Source organism: Branchiostoma belcheri, unplaced genomic scaffold (genome assembly GCF_001625305.1).
Source record: "Branchiostoma belcheri isolate BF01 breed outbred unplaced genomic scaffold, Haploidv18h27 scaffold2, whole genome shotgun sequence".
Classification (NCBI taxonomy): domain Eukaryota; kingdom Metazoa; phylum Chordata; class Leptocardii; order Amphioxiformes; family Branchiostomatidae; genus Branchiostoma; species Branchiostoma belcheri.
Genome location: NW_017803490.1, coordinates 10,226,184 through 10,251,242, shown reverse-complemented (window position 1 = coordinate 10,251,242; position 25,059 = coordinate 10,226,184). Strand labels below are relative to the sequence as shown.

Below are 25,059 nucleotides of genomic sequence, written 5' to 3'. Positions count from 1 at the left end.
CGCAGCGCCCGACTCCTGTGGGCTAGTCTGGCTCCCAGCCAACTGCCGTGATCAACCCCACATTGCCGGCGGTACGGACTTACTGCAGGCTGCACCGCCCCTCCTAGCCTGGCAGCCAGGCTACCGTAGGCTCCCCGGCATCGTTTTGTGTGCCCACCCGTCAACGTCCATAATATTTGGGCACAACGGTGTTTTTATAGCTTCAATTTTAGCCTACGAGGGACGGCAACAGTTCGAAAGGCCAGACTGGTAAGACCTAGCATGTCCAGGCTAGGAGAGGCCTTTGCCCAATAGGGTCCAATAGGACTAAGCTGACCTGTGGAGAACGGTAACCAGGCTAGACTGGGGCCGGTAACACACCCCTAAGCCTAGTCTCTACCAGACTCCTGAATTGATACTAAAGTAGTAGAAATCGGCCTGCAGGTAAACTTGACCCTCTATGACTAGCCAACTCCCCTTGCCAGCTACGTTCTTTTTTAGGCCAATTTCTACTATTTATTCTGCCTGCAAAAGATAATCCAGCCTGTATTGTGGAGACTGATAACCAGGCTAGCGCCCGCGCTAGTCTCTACCAGGAGAATATACAGGAGAATATTTGCCAGGGGAGTTTGGCCGCCTTGTAGGTTTGGCTGGCCACGCTTCGGAGGGAAAGAAACTACCTCCCCGCGGCCGGACCCCCTTGGCCAATTTTACTCTCTTTTTATGTCGAATTCTACGATCCGTATTCCCGTAGAAAGGCCTGGTGAAGGCTACCCGCGCGCGCCTGTTCCCACTTTCCCGGCCGGTACCCCCCTCGTTCCCTTGTGGAAGTGGCGGGGAGGGTTACAGGTGAGAGGAGCCCATCCTGCGCCAGGCGTAGTCTCTACCAGACTAACTACGCTGGCTATATATAGAAGAATACTTGCCAGGGGAGTTTGGCCAGGTGGAGGCTACACCAGGCTAGAGACGGCGAGGTGAGGCCGACCTAGCCTCCACCAGGCCTTTCTACGGGAATACGGATCGTAGAATTCGGCAAAAAAAAGAGAGTAAAATTGGCCAAGGAAGTCCGGCCGCGGGGAGGTAGTTTCTTTCCCTCCTGCGCGGCCTGTCAAACCTACAAGGCGGCCAAACTCCCCTGGCAAATATTCTCCTATACATAGCCAGTGTAGTTAGTTTGGTAGGGACTAGCGCCACGTGCCCGTGTGGAGGTGGCGGGGAGGGTTACGGATGAGAGGAGCGCATCCTGCGCCGCATTAATCATAATGACGATATCATCAGGACCAGACCCCGGCCAGAGTTGTGAAGCGCCGCCTCAGCTGGAAAGGGGGAGGGGGGCGGTACGGGAACGTTAGACAGTAATACTGTATGATGGGACGATATGTCTATCCTGGTGGCCATCTTTATATCAGGTATAACAAGGCAATCAGAGAGGGGAGACTTCGGACCGCCCCTTTAAGTATACCCTCAGGGGCAGCAATGAAGTCAAATTAGATTTCATTGTATCTGGTAGTAAACACGGACCCATACATTGTTGTATGTATTGCCCTATGTATACACTTATTTTACAAATCTCTTTTGGAATAACGATACTGCACGTTCGCACGCACAAACACACACACGCACAGTCACCTAAACAATATGTACTATTGTAACCCGTATTGTTGAACAACTGAGTTGACAGTTGTGTGTGCCCATATTTGGTTACTGTTGTACAACTGAGTTGACAGGTGCCTTTGCCCATATTTGGTATTGTTGTGCCCATATTTGGTAATCTTGAGCAACTGAGTTGACAGGTGTCTGTGCCTATATTTGGTATTGTTGTGCCCATATTTGGCATTGTTATGCCCATATTTGGTATTGTTATGCCCATATTTGGTATTGCTGTGCCCATATTTGGTATTGTTATGGCCATATTTGGTATGGTTGATCCCATATTTGGTGTTGTTGTGCCCATATTTGGTATTGCCGTGCCCATATTTGGTATTATTGATCCCATATTTGGTGTTGTTGTTCCCCAGTGATGCCGACCTGTGCGGACTGGAAGAGAGCCGGGTTTAAGAGAAGCGGGAACTACACCCTGGACCCGGACAGCCCGACCTGCGGGGTGGAGCCGTTCGAGATCTACTGCGACATGCAGGACTGCACAACAGGTGAGAACAATAGGCAGGTGAGGACAATAGGTAGAATAGTACACCTGTGCAGTAGGTGAAAACTACGAGCCTATAGTAAAGGAAAGAACGATAGGTAGGACAGGTAAAATGGAGAACAGGTACGAGTATAAGACAGGTAAGAATTTAGGACAGGTAAGAATGATAAGACAGTACGGCAGGTGAGAACAATAGGTAGAACAGTACACCTGTATAGCAGGTAAAACCTACGAGTCTATGGCCCCTTTCCCACTAGGGCTCCATTACCACTAGGGTAAAATTGTCCGGATCGAGCCGAATTGGTCCGGATCCGATCTGGCTCGATCCGACTCGAAACCGGATCAAAGCGAATCAGTTCGCTTTGATCTGGACAATTCTATTCTAATGGGAATGGGGCCTATGTACGGGTTGCCATGACTTGTGCAGAACCATCTGTGTTTTAAGGAAAGACCGACGTGAACTCTGGCTCGTGTTGTAGTGGTGAAGGGTCAGGGTGACGTGGGTCAGGGTTAGGCAGTAGGGGCGAAACAGGATAGCTTACAGGACAACAAACAGGATAGCTATAGCTTAGAGGACAACAAATTAAACGGGATAGCTTAGGACAACAGTATCGAGATATTATACCTCCGTTCAGCTTTTCTTCTTATGGCCAGCCAGTGGTTTGGTTGCTTGTTTGCTACCGACAAAATTTAAAAAATTGGTGGGACTAAAAAAGAGAGAGAAAGGCATTTTTGTTCCGTTGAAATATGATAAATATTGAGCAATGACATGTGTCAGCATCACAATTGAATCAAAGATAGTTGAAGACGAGCGTTTCGGAGAACCTGTCGGGGCAGGAAGAAGAGAATTAAAGGCATATCTAGCCATTTCTATTCCGTTGAAATATGAATTCTGAATTTGAGCAACGTGTCTGCATGCTTAAAAGCCTGACTGTAAAGATTTTCTAAATGATAAAAAAAATCATCAAAGATATTTGAAGACGAGACTTGGGAGCAACCGACAGGGCGAAGAAACGAGAAAGAGAGGCATTCAAAGTCTGTCCCGTTGAAATATGAATTCTGAATTTAAGCAACGACATGCGTGACCAGCACAATCACAAACCAAAGATAGTTGAGCACGAAACTTTCGGAGCAACTGTTGGGGCTTGAAGAAAGAGAAAGAGAGGAATTTCTGTCCCGTTGAAATATGAATTGTGTATTTGAGCAGTCCGTGTAGTACTCAGCACGGCGCCACACATTTCCCCGTGCTGACAAAACACGCGGCCCGTCGGCAGGCACGGAGCCGTAAGGAAGGGCCCGGCGGTCTCACGTTCCTGACCCGCCCGAACAGGGGTTCCAGATGCGGCGGGCGCGGAGACTCGGATTCAGATTCAGACTCAGGCCACGAGTCAGCATCACCATCAAATCAAAGAAAGAGAGAGAGAGAGAGAGAGAGAGACAGAAAGAAAGGCAATATTCTGTTCCGTTGAAATATGATTTTCAAAATTTGAGCAACGACGGTCTCACGTTTCTGACCCGTGGACCTAACACGATTTTGCAGTTGATACGACTAGAGCTGAGCAACCTACCACGTAGAATAGAATTAAGAGTTGTTTAACGTTGTAAGATCGAGTGTTGAAGTTGAATGTATGTCCCAGAATCTTATCCCTCTCCTGGCGAGCTCTCTCCTCGCGCGCCGGTTTCCCAGGGTTGCCCTGACCAGACACGTTCAAGTTCAGTTCTCAGTGGTTTTTACAGATGTACTTCATTTAAGTGTTTGCTCTGGGGCGACTGTCGGGCCCAAACAAACCGTCCGGCGGGACCTTCCGCCATTTTACCCACCATAGGAGGTCAGGACTGTAGACTTAGGCTTTCCAAAGCAAATCCGCCTAAACATTACTTAGGCAACGGCAAGGAAATTTTATGGATGACATCAGCGCGCGCATTAATTTTCGCCTGATTTTGGAGAAAAAACAAAACAAGAAATTTTGTTGCCTTTTGACAGTGGTCATACACATGGGCAAAGTTGTCTGCTGCCATGCCGGAAGGTGGATGACAGATAACTATAAAGAGAGGAGACAAGAAAACGCTCTGATTTAATGTTTTGTTTTTCACTTTGCTTTTTTGATGCAGTGATATGTGATGCTGGTTGTGTATATGTGATGTTCCCACTGAATCAAAACCATTTGTACAATGATTGAGTACAAATTTTAAAATATAAGAACCTTGTTTTTTTTGGCCCGCCTTGTTTTTTTTGCCCACTCGGATTAGTTTTGGAGTCTGCGGATGATGTCATCCATAAAATGTATTTGCTGTGGCCTACGTCTCGGCAGTAGGGGTCCCTCCCTGCAGCTGAACGCTAGCAGATGTAGAACCGCTTCACTCGGCACGCTGTGTGGCGCGTAAGGAGGTCGGGACTCTAATCCTTGCAAAATCCGCCCGCGGTTTGGCAAATGCACTCTTTTTTGTGTCATGTCAGTATTACATGTACTTGCCTGTACTATATTGCTATTACTACCGGACATACACATGTCAAATTATCCAGCCAACCATCCTTGGGTTGTTGGCATACTTCCGACTCAACTGACTGGAAAAAGTCATGGTTTTTTCTAAACAGGGGAATAAGGGAGCTGCTCCCTCATGTAACCAGCCAGCTCCCTCATACCAATTTTCAGATTCAACCCTAAGTGGCTACTCTTATTAAAAAATCCCTCCTCGGTCGCTTTGTTCCTTGCCATGCTTGTGATCTGCTCCCTCATGCTAAATTTTTCTACAAAAACCCCTGAAAGTGATAGTTAAATATTAAGAAATGGACAAGATCCCCTAAAAATATCTGCCGAGAGGTGGGAACTTCCTGGCTTGTGGTGGGAAGATCGGGACAAAACTTGAAGGCCTTCCAACATGCAAAAATACAATACATAGTGGCGATGCACTCAAGCAAAATGCTTATATTCACGTCACCATTAGACATAAAATTAAAATTACATCACAAAACATGGGTATCGTCCAGGTAACAACAGAACAGAGTTTAGCTATTAAGATATTATGAATGAATACAGAAGTATAAATCAGTTGTTAAATCGCTTAGTTTCAGAAAGAAATAGCTGGAACAAATCTTGAAAGCGTTCCAACATTTCTGACTCGTTATGATACAATACCTGCTGCTTAAGTCGTTCTAGACTCTCAAGCGATAAATACGAACCTCTCCCAAATCATTCATTATTTATTTCGAAGCCTTTTAGCCCTGCAGGGCTAGTCTTCAATTTAAAACAATTTAAAAACTAGAGGTTGAGGCTCATGTGACACTGTTTGTGATAGCTTTTTTGAACCTGAGTAGGTTACTCAGTGTGTTTTTTTTAAATTTATTTATTGATCTTAAAAACGGTTGGGTGGTATCTTCAGTTTAGGACAACTGATTTCCAAGGTAGCCCAACATAAAACAGAACAAGTTACAAAGGACATACATGTAGACAATCAAGTACTTCAAGATAGAGATGATAAATAATATGAACAAAGGGTACAAGTAGTCAATCATTGGAAACAGGACATGTCTTATGTGATATGGTAGATCATTCCACAGCAATATTGCACGATACAGGAATGAACGTTTCCTGCTGTTAGTCTTAGGTTTGGGTAATCGGAACAAATCTTGAAAGCGGTCCAACATTTTTGTCCCGTTATGATACAAAACCTGCTGCTTAAGTCGTTATGATCGTTTCTAGACTCTCCAGCGATAAATCCGAACCTGACTCGCCTCTCCCAAATCATTCATCAAGTTTTTCCCTGACTGGAAACCTGACCAAACGGTCTGACCCTACTTAATGCCTATCGAGTTACTTGGACCCAGTCCCGCCTTCTCTCGGTGCTAAGGACTTCCAGCTTACATACTCATCAGCGGCTCTTTCTGCAGTTCAGAGGATCAATTCCATTCAGATCTTTTCGTTCAATTCAAGCAATTTATCATGAAAGTTCATCTGTGTTGTTAGAAATCATAGTAAAACGCTGAACTTTATTCCAACACACAGTTTACAGAGAGATCAAATTTTCAGCGACCACTGTCGCCTTCATCAGGATAATTAGGCAATTTGATAGATTTTCTGAAGAGTCACCATCCAGTTCTCAAGTTACGGATGAAAGATAGCTCATTTGTGATTTGAGAATGGCTGAAAGACAGCAGATGCTATCGGAAACGTCTGGCTCTTAAGAAAAGCTAACCAGTTGCTTGATTCATTTTGTTTTACGTAATGTGCAGCCTTCAAAGACGGAGCCAGATCTACAAATGTATACCGTTCCTCCTGATAACCTAGGCAAAGACGATCACCAAAAAATGCAAATAAATCATTCATTCATTAAAAAAAAGAAACTCTTGTTCCTGCAAACGACAACCACCTGTTGTGTTGCAAAGTCAGCTTTATTCTACCTATCAAGTTTTTCCCTGACTGGAAAGCGGACCAAACGGTCTGACCCTACTTAATACCTATCGAGTTACTTGGATCTGGTCCCGCCTTCTCTCAGTGTTAAGGACTTCCAGCTTAAGCCTCGGTCACAACCCGCCGTACCTACGTGTTTTGGGAAGGCCACGTCTGCTACGTTTTTTTCTTCTGAAAACGCGGGGAAGGATTGGCATGAGCAGTACGGTTCCAAGAAATCTTAAGAAAAAAATCTTGAAGGTACCTTTCGAAAGGAGCAAACTTTGGGGTCAGCTATTGGCGTGGGTACTTGAAGAAGGCAGGCAGTATATTCCACGTCTTCCATGGTTTACAGAAGAGAAGTCAAACCCTTCATGAATATTCAGACATAGTTTTAGACATAGTTATAGTTCTAGACAGCTACCTTCATCATGTAGACTTTAGTTATTTTATACTCTATTTCATTGTTCTTTTATGTTTTGTAATTTGCAATTAGCCTCCGGACACGAATTTGCAATAAACTTTTCATTAAGTTGCTATGCTATGATGTAACTACTACAAGTCCACTATGGCAAAGTTACTCCGTGGCAAAAGTCTTAAGAAACCTTCCTCCTTCCCTAGGTGTGACCGTTATCCACCATGACAGCGAGGACAGGACGTTGGTCCAGGGTTGCGAAGAACCCGGATGTTTCTCGCAGCAGATAAACTACGAGATTTCCATGGCGCAGATTCGGGCTCTCATGGCGCGGTCCAGCAGCTGCGAACAGTACATACGGGTGGGTACCGCGCTCTTGTAACCCCCATGCGGATCCTCGGGGTGACAAAAGGGAGTATCAAATTGGCCAGGCAGTTTGGTGGCGTATGGACCCTCTCTTCCGAATGGATACCGCCTGGCCAATTTGATACTGTCTTTTGCCACCCTCGGATCTGCTTGGAGATTAGCGTTCTTGTTCTTGTAACAGTAGTGCCATTGGCAACCATGCTGGTCCTCTTCCCCAATCATGAGTTTAAGTTCAATTTCAAGAGCCCATCTTTGACTGTGAGTATGTCATATGTCAACAAAACATTGAAGATCCCAAACCTTACCTGATATATTTAGAGTTGTATGAATTTCCTGTTTTATCCATTATCGTGAATTTCACCCTGATTCTGTCTATGCATTTCCACACTGGCTCCCATAAGGCAACAGACATCTCTAACCCATAGCTTACCCTAGCAGTAAATTTGAACACAAGAAATAACTTTCTGTGACCCTCACTGGTCTAATGGTGGAAGGGGATCAGCCATATCTACGACCGTCTTCAGGAAGACTGACCCAGTTGATCACGTGACATGACGTTTTCATTATTTCAGTACGAGTGTTACGGCTCCTTCAGGAAGACTGACCCAGTTGATCACGTGACATGACGTTGTTCATATATTTCAGTACGAGTGTTACGGCTCCGTGCTGTTGCATGACGGTCAGAACGAGCCGTTCGGCTGGTGGGTGTCACGTGACGGCCAGAAGATGACGTACTGGGGAGGGGCCGAGCCGGGCAGCAACAAGTGCGCATGCGGAGAACAAGGTGGGTGGAACGTTACCTTGGCAACCAACACGTCATAGAAAAGTTCCCTCCACCCACCCCTACCTCTGCGCCTGTAGTCACCAGAAGCGAAGCTCCCCATTATTATATGCTGAGTGCAGCGTGCGAAACAGTCTCTCTAGCAGTGAAGGGACACCAAAGCCAGCAAACAGCGCACAACCCTCCTCGTTTCACCCGTTATTCCACTCATTATCACGATATTTACCTAGTCTTCACCAGACTCCTTTGCAGGCTGAATAAGTAGTAGAAATCGGCCTAAAAAGGGGGATATTATTGGCCAGAGGAGTTGGCCGGCCACAGAGGGTCCAGCGGCTCTGTGCTGGCAAGCTGGACCCAACTCCTGTGGCCAATGATGTCCCCCTTAGCCGATTTCTACTACTAGTACTTATTCAGCCTGCAAAGGAGTCTGGTGGAGACTAATATTCACCGCTTAACGTTGTCATTGTTGTGAGAAACTTCACACTGCTCTCCAACGCAAATTTATATTACCTAAAATATAAAACCCTAAAACTGGGAAGACCGAGTGCTTCGATGCGTAGTAATTTTTTTAACTGGAGATCAGTTTAAAGTTTCTCATAATGTATTTTACCAACTCAGATGAACGTTCATGCTAATTTCCATTGTCGATATGATGTAATATAAGGTTATGTTTGTGTAGTTACGAAGTTACAGCTGTACGTAGTTTCACGTACTACTTAAGGCAACGCAGCTTCCAACTTCACGTAATTACAGTGAATGCAACCACTGCTTCTGTAAGAACGATAACTGCAGATATTGTTGGGCCTGTTTAAACTTGGGACTCTAAACTAAAGGCTATGTTAAGAAACTCTCCAAGCAGAGGTTTGGGTTTTGGGGTATTTTTAACGTGTTTTAGGCTTTTTTATCGGGGTTTCTTGTGGCACTGGAATTTTTTTTTTTTTTGGTTGGGTGAAAGAAAAATTCCAGTGCAAAAAAGAAATCACGATTAAAAAAATTTTAAAAACACGCCAAAAATAACCCAAAACCCTAAACTTTGCTTGTAGTAATGTTAAGATTGGTTTTACACTGACAACCAGTAGATGGACCACAAGAGGAGGCAAACTGGTGTGTTACGCCGAAAGGCAGATACAGAAACTTTCTGGTCGCGTAAAATGTGGTTTCGTCAGTCAGTCAGTCCTTGGAAGGAAATTGCAGGCATCTTTGTCAGTAGATTCTACTAATTTTCCTTGCAGCCTTTTTACTTGATCAAGTAGTAGTCCTTATTGCTGACTCACAGGTGAAGGGAGGTTGTCTTTCAGTGGCCAGGCTTATATTAGCCTAACCATCTACATAGAGGATATCTTTACATGCTATTACGTATCAGGTTTGTTTTCTTGGCAGATCATTCAATGTTAAAGACATTTTCAACGTTTTTTTGTCTTTTTACCCATACCTGTGCTTTAAGTTCCTATTATAAGATCAACAAACTCCAACCAAAGCACATAAAGCACCATCACACAAATCAATTTTGGTAGCTGAAGGGTTGTAGCCTGGTTACCAAACCTATTATAGCTCCCGATTCCCGGAGCGGAGAGGCTGTTCCTACAGCGGAGAGGCTGTAGGACTCGGGAGCTATAATAGGTTTGGTAACCAGGCTAGAAGAGTTGATCGTTCAGCCGTCTCCGTCTGTTGGACAGAGCGTAACGAAAGCTGTAGTCTGATGACTGATGTCTGTGATGATGTGGATGGTGTTGAATACACTGGAAGGGTGATGGTCTCTGCTGACTCAGTGACTGATATCTGTGATGATGTAGATGGTGTTGAATACACTGGAAGGGTGTTGTGTATCTGTGACGATGTGGATACTTGTGAAGTGAAGGGTGTTGGGTATCCGGTAGCCTCTCAGCACCGCGGCTGGCCTTTAGCCTGGTCCCGGCGAGAAGCTTGTCGGGTTGATGTAAGCGGAGTGTCAGCGGTACGTGCAGCGGACCACACAGTCTCCTGTAACAGCCTCCCCACACGGAGACAGTCGGGGGAGGACACGTCCCATTAGCATCCGTGGCATGCCAAAAACTGGGGGTCTTCAGGGTCTTTGGGAGCTTTTATGTGCTATTTTCTGATTGCATACAGACAACATAGCCGGCCTGGTTGAATTGCCCCCGTTTTTAGAACTGGGCTAATCAGAAAACAGCCGAAGACCACCAAACCCCCAGTTCTATAAGCCTGCTACGGAGGCTAATCAGAAAACAGCCAAAGACCACAAAACCCCCAGTCCTATAAGCCTACTACGGAGGCTAATCAGAAAACAGCCGAAGACCACCAAACCCCCAGTTCTATAAGCCTGCTACGGAGGCTAACGTCCCATTGTAGCCGGGGCCACAACAGCAGCGACAGGGCCACCTGCCAGTATAGCCTCTACCAGGCTTCGGGTGTCGGCTGGAAATAGTAGAAATTGGCCAAATAGAGAGATACCCGTGCGGCAAACTAACTGTACCCTCTAGTGGACCAACTCCCCCGGCATGTTATATCTCTATTTGGCCGATTTCTACTCTTTCCGACCGCCTCCCGAAGCCTGGTAGAGGCTAAAGGCTCCCGTCAGTCACTGAGTGTCCTTGGATAGTCCTGGGTCTACTCTGTGGCAATGGTATTGTAGAATGGTTCTCCTGTGTAGGGCCTATAGCCGTGGACCCAGTCTGTATACTAGCCCTGCCAACAGCGTCGCACCCAGACCAAGGTTAGCCGAGTCCACAGACGCCTCAGGCGGCGGTTTTCCCACATTACCCGGTGCGTAAGTTTGTCAGCTCCGCTTCCTGCCCAGACCTACAAGCATCCCAGGCCCGTCGGCTAGCGGGTTCTCCGTCTGATGGACGAGCTGCTATCGCCATGTGGACGGTCCGAGATGCCTCCCAAATATTTACACATACACGGAGAGCGAGGTCACGTTCGGCTGGAGATGTACATGTCTAGTACATGTCTGGGGAACTAGCTGTACATGTCTGGTAGTCTCCACTAGACTCCTTTTGCAGGCTGATAAACAGTAGAAATTGGCCTAAAAAGAGAATATCTTTGACCAGAGGAGATGGCCACCATAGAATCTCCAGCTTGGAGATTCTATGGTGGCCATCTCCTCTGGCCTGTACATGTCTGGGGATCGGTTCTCATGAAGTCTGTAGATCGTAGTCTCCACCAGACTCTTCATCATCTTATACTATCATGAAAGTTCATCTATGTTGGTAGTTACATGTTTAGAGTTAAACTTCAGATCCAACACCAAAAATTCTCTCACCTAGAGCTTTCGACCAGTCACTCTGGTCTTCCTCAGTAGACTGACCCAGTGAGGCTTGTAGTAAATAGTAGAAATCGGCCTGGCTGGCGCGCCAGGGGAGTTGGCCGGCCATAGAGGGTCCAGTTTGCCTGCATGTATGTAGACCGGCTCAGGTTCAGGTGATAGATCGCGTAAACAACAGCGACAACTTCTGTCCACTTCATGTTCAAGACATCAATATTTAGGCGTGACAGGATGGTATAAGAGAATGGGCAGCCATGAAGTGAATAGTGGTGCCTCAACAGTCTGTGGTGGTGCCTCAACAGTTGAATGATTACTCTAAGGGATAGACGAGATGTCATATTCGGTAGGAAGGTAGTGACAGCCATCTGGTCATCAGTGACTGAGGATCAATATCAATCAATAGGTTGTGCTTATAGACCTGCATTTCTCCTCTGGTCTCTCAGTCACTGACGAAAGGTAGTGGATACTACCTGAAACGTCTGACCGTTTCCTAAATCATATCCAGTTGCTTGAGTAACTGCTCTTTGGCGTATCGTATTACCTGGATGTCTAACCTTCATCGACGTATCAATGAGGATCATTTGTTATTCGTTGTACTGTATCTGAACCGCGAAAGAACGACAGCAACTCTTCATAATGTTTTCCTGACAGTGTGTAGTTTCTGAAGTTCATGTCCACTTCAAACCGTGTGAAAACAACTCTAACCCCGGGCGTCTGTACCAGACTGTGTCTAGCATCTGTTCATGTGTGCCGTTTCTAACTGGGGTTCATATTTGTGGAGTTTGTCTGTAATGACTAACAACAACGGTTGGACGGTAAAATTCACATCCACGACTGTCTGATGGTCTAAGGCACAACGTTTGACTTCTTTGGTGTCCCTTTTCTCTCCAACTTCTGTCGAAGCCACTGTGATGCACGATTCGCGCTGTTTACACCCTCGAGTCAAACATGTTTATAATTAGGTAAGAGGAGGACTCAGGTGGTCAGGTGGAGGGAACGTTAAGATTAAAACGGTAGTTTTTGCTTCTGTCGCTCGCTAGAGTTATAATCGCTTCCAGGTACTGGTAAAAAAACGAACAGAGGAAAAACTTACTCCCAAAGATTCAAGCTAAGGAGAGTTGGTGTAACCAAGGAGGTTGTATAGGCTGGTGTAACCAAGGAGGTTGTATAGGTTGGTGTAACGAAGGAGGGTGTATATTGTTGGTGTAACCAAATGAGGTTGTATAGGCTAACCAAAGGAGGTTGTATAGGTTGGTGTAACCACTAAGGAGGTTGTAAAGGTTGGCGTAACCAAAGGAGGCTGTATAGGTTGTAGGTTGCTGTAACCCCGCCCTCCCATCACACACTGCAGGTTACAAGACCTACAAGCGCTGCCTCCTGATGAGGGTGGTTCTTACCCGGGAAGGCGTGCACAGCATTTATGCCTGTATGTTCTTTACTAATTCTCTAACATGTCAGGAGGGCAGCGGAACGGCCATCTCTCAGTAATTACTGGTAACGGGCGATCCTATCTCTCAGTAATAACTGTTAACGGGCGATCTCCCAGCCTGGTGTCCCTTTTCTCTTCCCCTTGACTTTCTATCATCTCTATCCACTGTAAGGTAAACTTGGGCCAAAACGTCTGTGCACATCCGGGCACTTGCTGTTCTAATACATCCGGGCACTTGTACATCCGGGCTATCGCGTTCCGTCGCTCTCCACATCATGGCAAAGAATTTGTAAAAAAAATAATAAATCAGTTCTAGTCGAAACATTTCGCCTTTGTAGCTGGCAAATGTGATAATGCATGCGAGAGATATCCGAACAGAGTGTATTATATATCCTATCCTGTAGTCTTAGACTAACTGTCCAACCCTGCTACCGCCGACTTTCTCCACACCGACCAAAGGCTAGAGAAATAGTATCACCCCGGGCTTTATAGGTACAGTAAATAGTCGTGCTTGTATAACCGCTCTGCCGGGCAGACCCCCCACCCCACCATGGCCAGCCTCCACCACAGTAACCTGTTAATCCGAACAGCATGTTGCAAAGTTCAGGGTCAACTTTCATCGCCGCTTCGCCAGGACGGGACTTAGTTTAACTCCCGGTGTTGAGCCAAATCATTGAGCTGCCACATACGTGAGAGGTCAGGTGTTTAGGGCTAGAATAAGGGCTAGGGTTGGTGTTAGAGTTAGGGTTAGGGTTAGGGTTAGAGTTGGGATCATTGTTCAGGGCTAGGGTTAGACTTACAATTAGGGTTAGGTTAGGTTTAGTCTCCCACGTCACGACCTAACCCCTCCCACCCCTTGTCTCGGGTGTATCAGTGGAAGCCCCCATGTAGTGTCGGAGTCATGTATTTGGCAGGCTCATGTATATGGCTTGACACCGGAGTCACCGCGGTGCTTGGAGCTGCGGTTTTAGGCTTGGCAACAGTAACCATTTCCTTAAGTCTCAGGTTTCAACTTCTTAGCACCCAGAAGACGTAACTGCCGCTCCTTAAGGGCCAGATATTGGGCCGATGTCTTAAGCTAAGCTGAGACGTGCCTTCTTTGTTTCTAAGAAGTGGCAAAGTCGCCGAATGTCGCAAATTGGGCTTCTTTACAAAATACTTTGTGTAATAGCGACGATTATATGGTAGATCATGAATATCATGCGCTCAATCCCCAATAGTTCTTAATATTAAGCCCCACTCTTGTAGTATGGTAATCCAGCATGAGGAATGTGCCTGACTCCTGACTGCTCGCCTAATGCGAGAGAAGGTATGTAAAGCACGTTGTGATTCCGCGCCTTGAGGGGCTGCTACATCAGAAAGGTCCTTGCCGTCGGCCAGAGCAGGTAGCAGGGTACGAGGGTCTTGTCGCTTTGTCATGGGAAGTGGAATGATCGATAGAATCTTTATACCGCTCAGGGAAGGTGATTGAGTTGTAAGCAGCTTCGGTAGAGAAGAAGGTGACAAAAGGTCCTCCTGGTAACTGATGACGGTTGCAGTTTTACACCAGTGGTGTTTTCTGGACCTGTATGTCTGGTTTAACCGCCCTTTGGCGCAACTCACCGGTTCAGTTCTAAACGGGAACTATGCGGCTCCAGGTGTCTTACTGAGGGTCGACTGCCTGCGTGTGCGCAAGATGTCGGTTAGCTTGAGGAATGAATCCCCTCTACTATATACTCGTTGCTTTACAACAGTGGTCTTTTCTGGACCTGTATGGCTGGTTTAACCGCCCTTTGGTGCAATGCACAGGCCTTTCCGTAACGGGAGTCGGTTATCAGGGGTTATCTTTAGTCACAGCAGACTTTCGCACCACCAGCCAATCTGAAAATTGGCCCCTGTGGACAGAAGCGCCCCGGTAATGTCGCTGTGGGCCTTTGTAGAGCCACGCCCCCCTCCCCCTCCCCCCGACAGTAGCCGTGAACATGGCCGATGAAAACCTGTTTGCGATTTATTTTTATCGGTCTCGGGCGTCTGACGAAAGGTGTCGGGCAGGGCCTAGCCTCTCAGACATCCCCGTAGTGCCGCTTGCCAACTGATTTCCAATGTAGAACTTTGCAACATCTGGCGCAATAATTCTGTTAGTTTTGGGCAGGAATCACGGGGAGGCAGGTTCGGCCGTCCGCGCGCTCTTTCATCGGGGACGCGTGACGCTCTCATGTAGACAGGGTGGGCGGCCTCAAGGTCACGTTCGGGGCCTGGCGGCGGGCCAGCAGGACGGGGGGGAGGGGGGCCGCCGGGCCGGGCTGTCGGACCCAATTCCAGCCCGGGTCTCGCCGCGGCACCGGCAGAGGGTCTGAGCTATGTAAAACCGCACATTGTTTGACACGGCGGCCGGGGTACCCTCTCTTCCCGCAGATTGGATAATCATGGCGGATTTTCCCTAATTAAGCGGGGCAACATGAGCTTAATGGGCCTGATAAGGGTCAACCTTCTCCCCGCCTTGATCCTCCGACTGCGGCGTTCCGTCAGTTGTAAATTCTCGCCTCTCTGATTTCGTCTGTCCCTTAGTCTAATTATTGAACAGTTGGGGCGCCACGGACGATCTAAGAACCAGTGATTTTCTCCACCCTTCTCGGTTTTCTGTTCTTCCTTACGTTTTACGTTTTACCTAGTGTCGTGCTGGCCCACTGGCTGATAAGCCTGCCCCTCTTTCTTCTTCCCTGGACGGTTCTTTGTATTTGCATGATGGTTTTGGTTAAACTTTCGCTTACTCTATTACATATATTCTGCTCCCTATGTCTTGTTCCAATAAAAGCTTGCTTGAAAGTCCTTACCAACATGCAGTGTGTAAGGCAACCTGCCAGAGTCCGTATCTCTGCAAGACCTGAAGATTTAATGCATCAAATGCGATTCAGCTGGTAGAAAAGACGGAGGGAGTTCAAGCGAGTGAGCGGCGGCCTGACTCGCGGACCACTTAGAGTCTAGTGGTTCTTGTTTTTGTTAGGTTACAGTTCCCTCAACTGAAAAGAGAAAGATTGTTAATTTTTTTTGCAGTGGTCTGATTCTTCTGGTTCTTCTATCTTGAATGAGGGTCTGCATGGGGGGACCCTGGTAACGTTTGATGGTGACTTGATTGACGGTGACAAAACGTCGACCAGAGGTTGTCACGCCTTCCTCAAGGCTACATGTCAGGGCGTTTGGTTTGAGGCCAGCCTTGACCGATATACTCAGGCCTTTATCTTCTCAATCCACAGTACAGACCGGCCCTTCTGTCTTACTCCATTTGTACTGCATCACGTTTCTTTTAGCTTAAAACGTCTGTTGGCCTGTGTAGTCCATGTGGCCTTGGCTTTGAGCTGGCATGTGAAGGCCCTGGAGCCGAGGAGCTGGCCTGTGTAGGCCTTGGAGCCTTTGAGCAGGTCTGTGTAGGCCCTAGACTAGAGCCCTTGAGCTAGCCTGTGTAGGCCCTGGAGTCAAGGAGCTGGCCTGTGTAGGCCCTGGAGCCGAGGAGCTGGTCTGTGTAGGCCCTGGAGTCAAGGAGCTGGCCTGTGTAGGCCCTGGAGCCGAGGAACTGGCCTGTGTAGGCCCTGGAGCCGAGATACTGGCCTGTGTAGGCCCTGGAAACAGTCTGGCACCCAGGCTATGTTTCGTAGAGTCGTTTGGGTCTCCCAGACCAGGGGTTAGCCGAGTACACACCCCTAGGCCTTCGAACCTCTGCAGAATAAAAGCTATCCACAGGCATTTGGTAGAGCAATTTTGGAAAGGTCAGCTTGGAGCCACAGATGATTTCTGCACAGGAAATACGTGGTTAGCAGTGAAGTCCTGTTGCGGGATCCGCCTAGCCTCCGTAGCAGGCTTATAGAACTGGGGGTTTGGTGGTCTTCGGCTGTTTTCTGATTAGCCTCCGTAGCAGGCTTATAGAACTGGGGGTTTGGTGGTCTTCGGCTGTTTTCTGATTAGCCTCCGTAGCAGGCTTATAGAACTGGGGGTTTGGTGGTCTTCGGCTGTTTTCTGATTAGCCCAGTTCTAAAAACGGGGGTAATTCAACCAGGCCGGCTATGTTGTCTATATGCAATCAGAAAATAGCACATGAAAGCTCCCAAAGACCACGAAGACCCCCAAAACTCCAGTTTTGGCATGCTATGGAGGCTAGGATCCGCCGGTTTCGTGCTATTCTTAAGGGGTGCATCACATCACATGCATACCTCCCTAACCACGTCTGCTCTTCCATGACCTGGCACCTCCCCCGCAGCCTAGTGCACTCTACATGTCCGCCCTTCCGTGAAGCGGACACCTCCCCCCGACGTGTCGTTAGTGTAAGCTTTTGGTCCCGGAGGAATGTAGGAATTTCGGAGGTGTGGCGTAACAACGGATTTCGGTAGTCGTGTGTCAGACACACGTATTAACACTTGTAACGGGCCAAAAATAGAGACACACAGAGAGAAAGAGACAAAACCCCGTCTGGTACAACATAATAGTCTCCACCAGACTTCTTTTGCAGGCTGAATAAATCGTCGAAATCGGCCTAAAGGTAGCCGGCCATCGACGATTTACAGGCCAATTTGATCGTCGATGGCCGGCTACCTTCTCTCGCTAATTAATACCCTTTTTAGGCCGATTTCTACGATTTATTCAGCCTGCAAAAGAAGTCTGGCGGAGACTACAACACTAAGGCCAGACACCTGTTTTTGCGAGTTTTCGCTAATTTCTCGCACATATGGAAGGCGACGGGACCTCCTGACACCGGGTAGCGGCGGCCTGGAGTTCGCCGGGAAAGTCGTTTATTATATCTACTTCACCTTCAGAGGGCGTTTATTGTATGTGGTTCAAAGTAGCCAACTGGAACAGGGCGACCCGCGTAGACACAATATACAGGACCCGTGTGACGTCACGAGACGGGGGGCGCGTCCTGTGGAGCGGTCTGTCGCATCGCGTTAGTCTGAGGGGTAGAGACAACTAGGAGGGCCTCCATGGGGGGGGGGGTAGTGCTTACGAATTACGCAAAATTTTCGAAAATTACGTTGAAGTCTCAGAGCTGATGACGACTTGACGCTTTGCGGCTAATGTACTGATTACGAATTGCGTTGATTTTTGGGGGAGGCTACGGATTACGAAGACTAAAAAGGCCTGGTTATGCCCTACAAAAAAGGGCATGCAGGCCGACCGACACACTATAGCCGTGTGTCGGTGGGGTACTTGGTGGGCGTGTTGTAGCCTAGTAACCACGTCAGCGGGAGGTCCCCGGTGTCTGTACGGCGCTGAGAGCGTTTCCCTCCCGACCAGGGCCACTTCCGCACGCCTGGAGATTTCTACGGAGTTGGTTTCAGTCAGTATTAAGTTCGCTCCAGACGACGGGGGTAATCAGACCCACTGGACACTTTAAGATAGGCTGTCAGAGAAAGGCATATTCTCAGTCGGACTGGGGCCGGTAAAATAGTCCAAAGTCGGCCTATAGAATAATATGGTAACCAGGCTAGACTGGGTCAGGTAAAACAGCCTTAAGTCCGTAGAGAATGATGACCAGCTGCAGGCTGGGCTGAGGCCGGTAAAACAGCCTTAAGTTGGTCCGTAAAGCTAGAAAATATGGTGACCTGGCTAGGCCCTAAGTCGGCCTGTGGAGAACGGTAACCAGGCTAGTCTGGGTCAGGTAAAACAGCCTTAAATCGGCCCGTAGAGAATTATGACCAGGCTAGGCTGGGTCAAGCCGGTCCGTAGAGATATATGGTGACCAGGCTAGGTGTTAGAGGCGTGAGCTGAGGAGTGGGGGCGGGGTGAGGCCTTGTCTGAGGCCGCGGTCTGGTCCAACCGTCTTGGCTGTCACATTGTGTTATACTCAAGGTTAGGCGAGTAGTCAGCTCAGAGGTGTGTCGCTTGGCTTCTGTTCAAGACAAGGCCTCAGGAGTCTTGTCCGAATCCGTTTTAGACATTTTCCATGTCATTATAAGTCCCTCAAATCGTCCCTCAAACTGTGGGCAGGACTGCTGTGTTATACCGATAGGACTGACAAACCACACTGTGACACAATGTAGGGTATGTAAGGAAGAGACTAGGGAAGAGGTCTGCACACCGTGGCTGCCTGCTAGAACTGTGTTCTCGGACACTGTGGTATGGGGGACTGTCTCCTAACAACACATTGCAACCAGACGCTGCCCAACGACCATAACATACACCGGAGTGCTACCATCATCTCTCGAGATGGAAATATGCCTACTACTATCCTATAAGTGCCATAATTTACCGTTTTAGACAGCCCCCAGTGGCAAAGAAGAAGGATATTGTCTCGTGTGAGAGACAAGTGTGTACGTGGCTGCTATGATCATCTTCGCCGTAGAACCTACAGAAGAATCACCAGGCTTCTCCAGGCAGCGAAGTTTGCCTTGGGGTATTATTTTCCCCTCTTATCCGTGTCTACATATGTGTGCAGTGGTGAGAGAAAGGTGATACCGTCTGAAATAGGCCGAAATGCTCCGGGCCTTTCGGTTAAACGTTCCGAAAGCCGGCATCTCATGACAGGTAGGATATGTAGGTTAATGCCGCGGAGAGGTGGCTTCTGGAATGTAAATTCAGGTCACAAAGCAACTTACTGGTGGACTTAATTGAGTACGGGGGAGGGAGGGGAGGCTAGGTGGTCCAGAACCGCCCGGCAATCGGAACGATTATGGGCGTAACAAGTGAGAGCACGAGAACCTGGAGCTGACAGGCCTGGTCAGTGGCAGTCAGTGACCTGGTGACCAGGTTTCTCTTGGAGCTGGAGGCGGGTTGTTCTAAGCTACTGCAGCCCGTGGCCCTTAATTGAGAGCCTGCATGGGGGGAGTAGTGATTACGAATTACGCAAAGTTTTCGCCGCCGATTACGACTTACGTTAAGTTCTCAGAGCTGATTACGACTTTATGATTTGAGGCTAATGTACTATTACGGATTGCGTTGATTTTTGGGGAGGCTGCCTACGGATTACGACGACTAAAAAGGCTTGGTTACGAAAAAGGGCATGCAGGCCCCCTTAATTGTTTCAGGCAGGTAGAGTCACCGGTGAGAGGTTTGTCACCCAGGCGGGGGTAGATGCTTACAGAGGCCGAAGAAACACCAGTGTAGCCCGTCGGTAGGACTGCTTACGGGGTTTAAATAGCCTACAGCAACGTGTCATAGGAAGCTGCCGTGAACAGTCCGACCTACATTTGAGCGGCACAAAATACAGGTCAAACCGCTCCCCGGCGTTTAAACCACAGATCTGTACTTCGGTGATGGATGCGGGCACTAAACCTGTCATCTGGTTTCCCTTAACACTCGGCACAACTTCAATCTGCTCCTCTCCTCTCCCGTAACTGAACCCTGGACAACCTCGTAAAGGTCTGGCCGCAAACCCGCCGCGCCGCGCACTGGTTCTCATTCGGGGTAGACACAACACGGCCGGGGGGAGTCCAGGGGGCGCGCGGAGGGCCAGGCGGGATCCACGTGTTTCCTCTTAGCTTCGCCACACCAGCTCCACTCACGCCCCCTGTTGTAAGGTAGTACTGTGCTTTATCCAGGACCAGCTTTGTTCATACAACTTTTCTGGATACTAGTAGTCTTTTCTGGATAGTCCACGCGTATCCAGAACTATGCTCAGGCAACTTTTCTGGATAGCCGGACCGGGCTTCACGTGTTTCCTCTTAGCTTCTCCACGCCAGGTCCACTCACGCCCCCTGTTGTAAGTTAGAACTGAACTGTTGGTGCTTTATCCAGAACCAAGATTGCTCAGGCAGCTTTTCTAGATACTGTTCTGGATAGTCTTCGCGTATCCAGATCCATGCTCAGGCAACTTTTCTGGATATTCGGACCGGGCTGCACGTGTTTCCTCTTAGCTTCTCCACGCCAGGTCCACTCACGCCCCCTGTTGTACGTTAGAACTGTGCTTTATCCAGAACCATACTCAAGCTACATTTTCTGGATAGTCTACGCGTATCCAGAACCGTGCTCAGGCAGCTTTTCTGGATAGTCCAGGGGGCCGCGTTAGGGCCAGGCGGGCTTCACGTGTTTCCTCTTAGCTTCACCACGCCAGGTCCACTCACGCCCCCTAGTTGTAGTCAGAACCAGGAACATTCTCGGGCAACTTTTCTGGATAGTCCACGCGTATCCAAAAGACCAGAACCGTGCCTGGGACAAACCTACCTTCTATGATGCGCCTCTCGGACCTGTTTTAGCCAGAACCGGACGTTCCAGAACCAACGTTGCTCAAGCACGGTTCTGGATAGTGCTCGCATATCCAGAACCGTGTCTGGGACAAATCTACCTTCTATGATACGCGGAGACCATCCAAAATCGTACCTGATCCTTACCCTAAACCACCCAGGCATAGAACTAGACAGGCACAGATGTAGATACACAGGCGCAGTTCTGGATACAATACCGCCACACTCACTCCTCACCTTGCATCGCAGCAAAGAATGTCGTGGATTTGCTGGACAGCCCCAACAGGGTCAAACTGCAGAGAACCCAGGATAGGTGTTCCGCTAGGCCAACTTTTGTCAACTTTACTTCTTGTTGCTTATGGTGAAATGTTTGATATAGGATAAAGGAGACGTGGCAGGTGCATCCAGGACCGTTGTGACGTTCGTCCTTCGTTTTTTTGATGAGGACTCAGTATGTGTTGTCTCGGCTAGAGCGTATCAAAAAAGAGTAGGGGTCCTTCCCGATGTGGGTGGTTCAAACCTTACAGTCCAGTCTTTTACACAGTCAGCATTTTATTGTACAAAACTGGTGTGTGTTGTGCCTAAATGTGGTTTCTCGTCCTTCCAAGACCATGACGACATCAAAACCCGCGGTTCGGTCCTGCTGACGTGCTAGATTTGTGTGGGGAACGTGGGACATCGTCATCGAATCCTGTGCACACCGGCTCTATTGCAGTGATAACTCAGTCTGAGTGGCTGTATGCTACTTCTGTACTGGGTCGGAGTGATAGCCTCCACAGCATGCCAAAAACTGGGGGTCTTCAGGGTCTTTGGGATCTTTTATGTGCTATTTCCTGATTGCATATAGACAACATAGCCGGCCTGGTTGAATTACCCCCGTTTTTTGATCAGAAAACAGCCGAAGACCACCAAACCCCCAGTTCTATAAGCCTGCTACAGAGGCTAACTGAGTGGCAGGTTTGAGGGATTGTGTTTAGAAAGGACTGATCGGTGTTTATTTTACTGAACATGTAGCCAGATAGCATCGCCCCTCCTCTCCATTCAGCCTGCTACTAGTATCATGTCTATTCCTATCATATAAAAACACGCACATGATAAAATCGTGGAATAACAGATTATCAGTAAAAACAAATCCCTAGTCACACCCTTTTCCTGACGTCTTCTTTGGAAACACCATGTGTGAGGCTAGGTGGACGTATGTGGTATTGTGGCGACGGTGGGGTAGGGGGTCTTGTTGAGACAGGTGCTTGTCTTGTTTATTTCCCTTCAGTAAGTATACCCACTCAGCACTCCGCCATGTTTGTTAGAGTGTCGGACTAACGGTACGCGGTAGATGGTCGACACGACCACCGGGGTTCGTTTGGCCCCAACTGACTGCCTAGAGTGGCATCGAATGGCCAGGTGGTTAGGGCAGCACGAGGCTAAGATGTTTTTCTTTTTTTCAAATTCCAACATTGATCACTAGACATGGCGACAGCACACTCAAGTCCATTCAACTTATGTTCATGCCGCCACCAACACAGGACAATACAATACTCATTTTCACCTGAGTGAGGTGAGGAAAGTCGTGTTAAGTGCCTTTCCCAAGGGCACAAGATCGGTGGCATGGCAGGATTAGAAATCGGGGCTTCATGGTTAACGCTCCGAGCCGAGCGCTCTGTTGTTGACCAAGATATTGATGGTTCGATTTCTTGCATTCCTGGGCAGATGTTGTGTCCTTGGAAAAGGCACTTTACACGACTTTCCTCGCTCCAACCAGGTGTAAAATGGGTACCTGACTTCGGTTGGGATCGCGGTAAAAGGCAGTGGAAGGAGTAGGATGGGCTCCACGCTCCAATACCGTGCCCTAAACACAGTTGTGAAAGCTGCAGAGCTAACTTGTATACAAAAGAGGCCCCTGCCATTGTTTATAGTGGTTTGAACAGAACAATATGAATGGTGCGTAATGTAGTCCAAAGGTTATTGCCTTTGCAGGTGAACCCCAACAGTCTGCTATTACCGAAAAGACGGGCATGTTCGTCTCCTAGCGAAAATCTAGTCTTCACCAGACCCCTTTGCAGACTGAACAAAAAAGTAGAAATCGGCCTGAAAATTGAATGTAGCTGGCCTGCACGACAAATTGGACAGTCTGTGGTCGGCTAACTCCCCAGGCCAGCTACATTCCTTTTTAGGCCGATTTCTACTATCTATTCAGCCTGCAAAGGAGTCTAGTGGAGACTATCGCAAATCAGCTTTCTAGAAGACGACCGACTGACTGTCTGGCTAGGATTCGATCCCGCGACCCCTTGGTCTTGAATCAGGATTGCTGAACACGATACCGCCGCGGAACCTGTAGCCTTTAGCACCTTCGACAGTCAAACATTCCGGGACGTGATGAAGTGTTACTTAAAAGTCAAGGTCAAGTCAAGGTCATGTCGTAAATGCTTCGGGGTCACGCTTGTTCTCGTATAGTTCCTTCCCAGAACAAGGCTAAAATTTACGAAGAAATGTTGTTTCTTTTTTTTTTAATGGTCAGAACTAAATCTTGGAATACTGAACCCACTACTGTTTCCCAGTAGCCATCTTCAGTGAGTGCAATGACCTTATTAACCCATAAGCATATTTTCTTACCGTTCAGGACCCTGTTTTGAATGAAAGTATATCTCTGCCGAGGAGACATCTATATCAGACATTCCCACGGACGCCCAGAGGGCACAAAACGTCGGGTACTTTAATGGATCAGTGAAATTTGACCAGGCTAATTTCTGGGTTTACAGGTTTATATTTACAGTTTTGTCTCGGTACCTGAGGGAGGGTTGTGGTTAGGGAAGGTTGTAGGGTTTTATTCCGTACGGTTTTACCAACCTGGTGTCGGCCTGGTAGTGTTTGATCTCTCGTTATGTTTATTTACTTACTAGAGCGGGAAAATGTCAGAGAAATAAGCCGTTATTGAGGATTAATTCGAACATGCCCGTCTGCTTTGATGTCCGGGGCGAGTTTTACGTGTTGGTTTCGGATTTCTGCTCCCTGTTCTGTAAGTGGTTAGTAGGACCAGCGGGGATGGTACAGCCGACTGTACTGTCCTCCGGCAGCGCGCAATTTTTATTCAGAAACACAAAGATAAATAGAGAAGTTTGTTGCAAATTCGTGCCCGGAGGCTAATTGCAAATTACAAACATAAAAGAACAATGTAACAGAGTATAAAATAACTAAAATCTACATGATGAAAGGTAGTTGTCTAAAGATATAGCTATGTCTAAAACTATGTCTGAGGGGTTTAACTTATCTTTTTTAACTATGGAAGACGTAATGTCCCACCTTTTCCAAAATTAGTAGGTTAGATACAACGAACCTCCCATCACAGAAGACACATACAGCTAAAAGCGTTTTGTTCCTGGGCTGTTATAATTACAGATATAGATGGCAGACTCCATCCCCTTACCCTTACTAATTTGTGACCCTTCTAGTTCTCTCTTGGCTTGGCTTCGTTTTCGAAGATAAAGACAGATAAAGATAATAGCACTGAGGATGTGTCTTTCGACACCTATCAGATATCTCTTCATAGTTGTGCAAATCCAACAGGTGGTTGTTTGTTTTAAACCCAAGAACAAACACATTATACAAGAAATCAGGAAGGCACTATCTCTTATTGTGGTATAATTCTACATCCTCTATTAAAATCATTTACCATGGGTCAGATACCGACTTAGAATTGTATACATACATGTCCACATACTTCTCGTCTTCAGTTCAGATGGCTATATAGATAAGGGGTAACAGGTGGCGTCTGTATGCTAGGCTATTTAAGGAATTGTTATCTGGATCAGCGTGTAACAGAGATGTTTGATTTTCTGTGGCTGTCTCGTTTCTGTAGTTTGTCCAAATTGTTTCTGACTGCCGTTATCAGCTGCTCAAGCCCGCAGGCCGTGTGAACAGGAGTAGAGGCCCCCGGAAGGGCCCCGACATGTGCCCATTTCTCCCTCTATATATATCTGTCTGAACTTTGCCGGTTACCGTTTGACTTGAGGTGCCACCGATAAATGGTTGTTTCTCATAACCGGTAAACCGCCTTGAGGCCAGTTTTGTACAGTAAGTACAAGCTGCATAAGAGTAGACTGTGGAAGGTTTGAACCAATCACATCGGGATGGATCACTTGTCTT

The 25,059-nt window shown here is 47.6% G+C and overlaps 1 protein-coding gene across 1 annotated transcript in view; it reads left to right on the top strand.

Annotated features, from left to right (window-relative positions):
* Positions 1-25,059, top strand: part of LOC109468887 (neurexin-4-like) — a 41,545-nt gene that overhangs the window by 8,430 nt on the left and 8,056 nt on the right. Inside the window, exons 3-5 of the mRNA XM_019767265.1 lie at positions 1,998-2,129; positions 7,135-7,289; positions 7,940-8,078. Of these exons, the coding sequence (XP_019622824.1) occupies positions 2,000-2,129; positions 7,135-7,289; positions 7,940-8,078 (424 nt within the window). The 5' untranslated portion in view covers positions 1,998-1,999. The remainder of the gene's footprint in view (positions 1-1,997; positions 2,130-7,134; positions 7,290-7,939; positions 8,079-25,059) is intronic.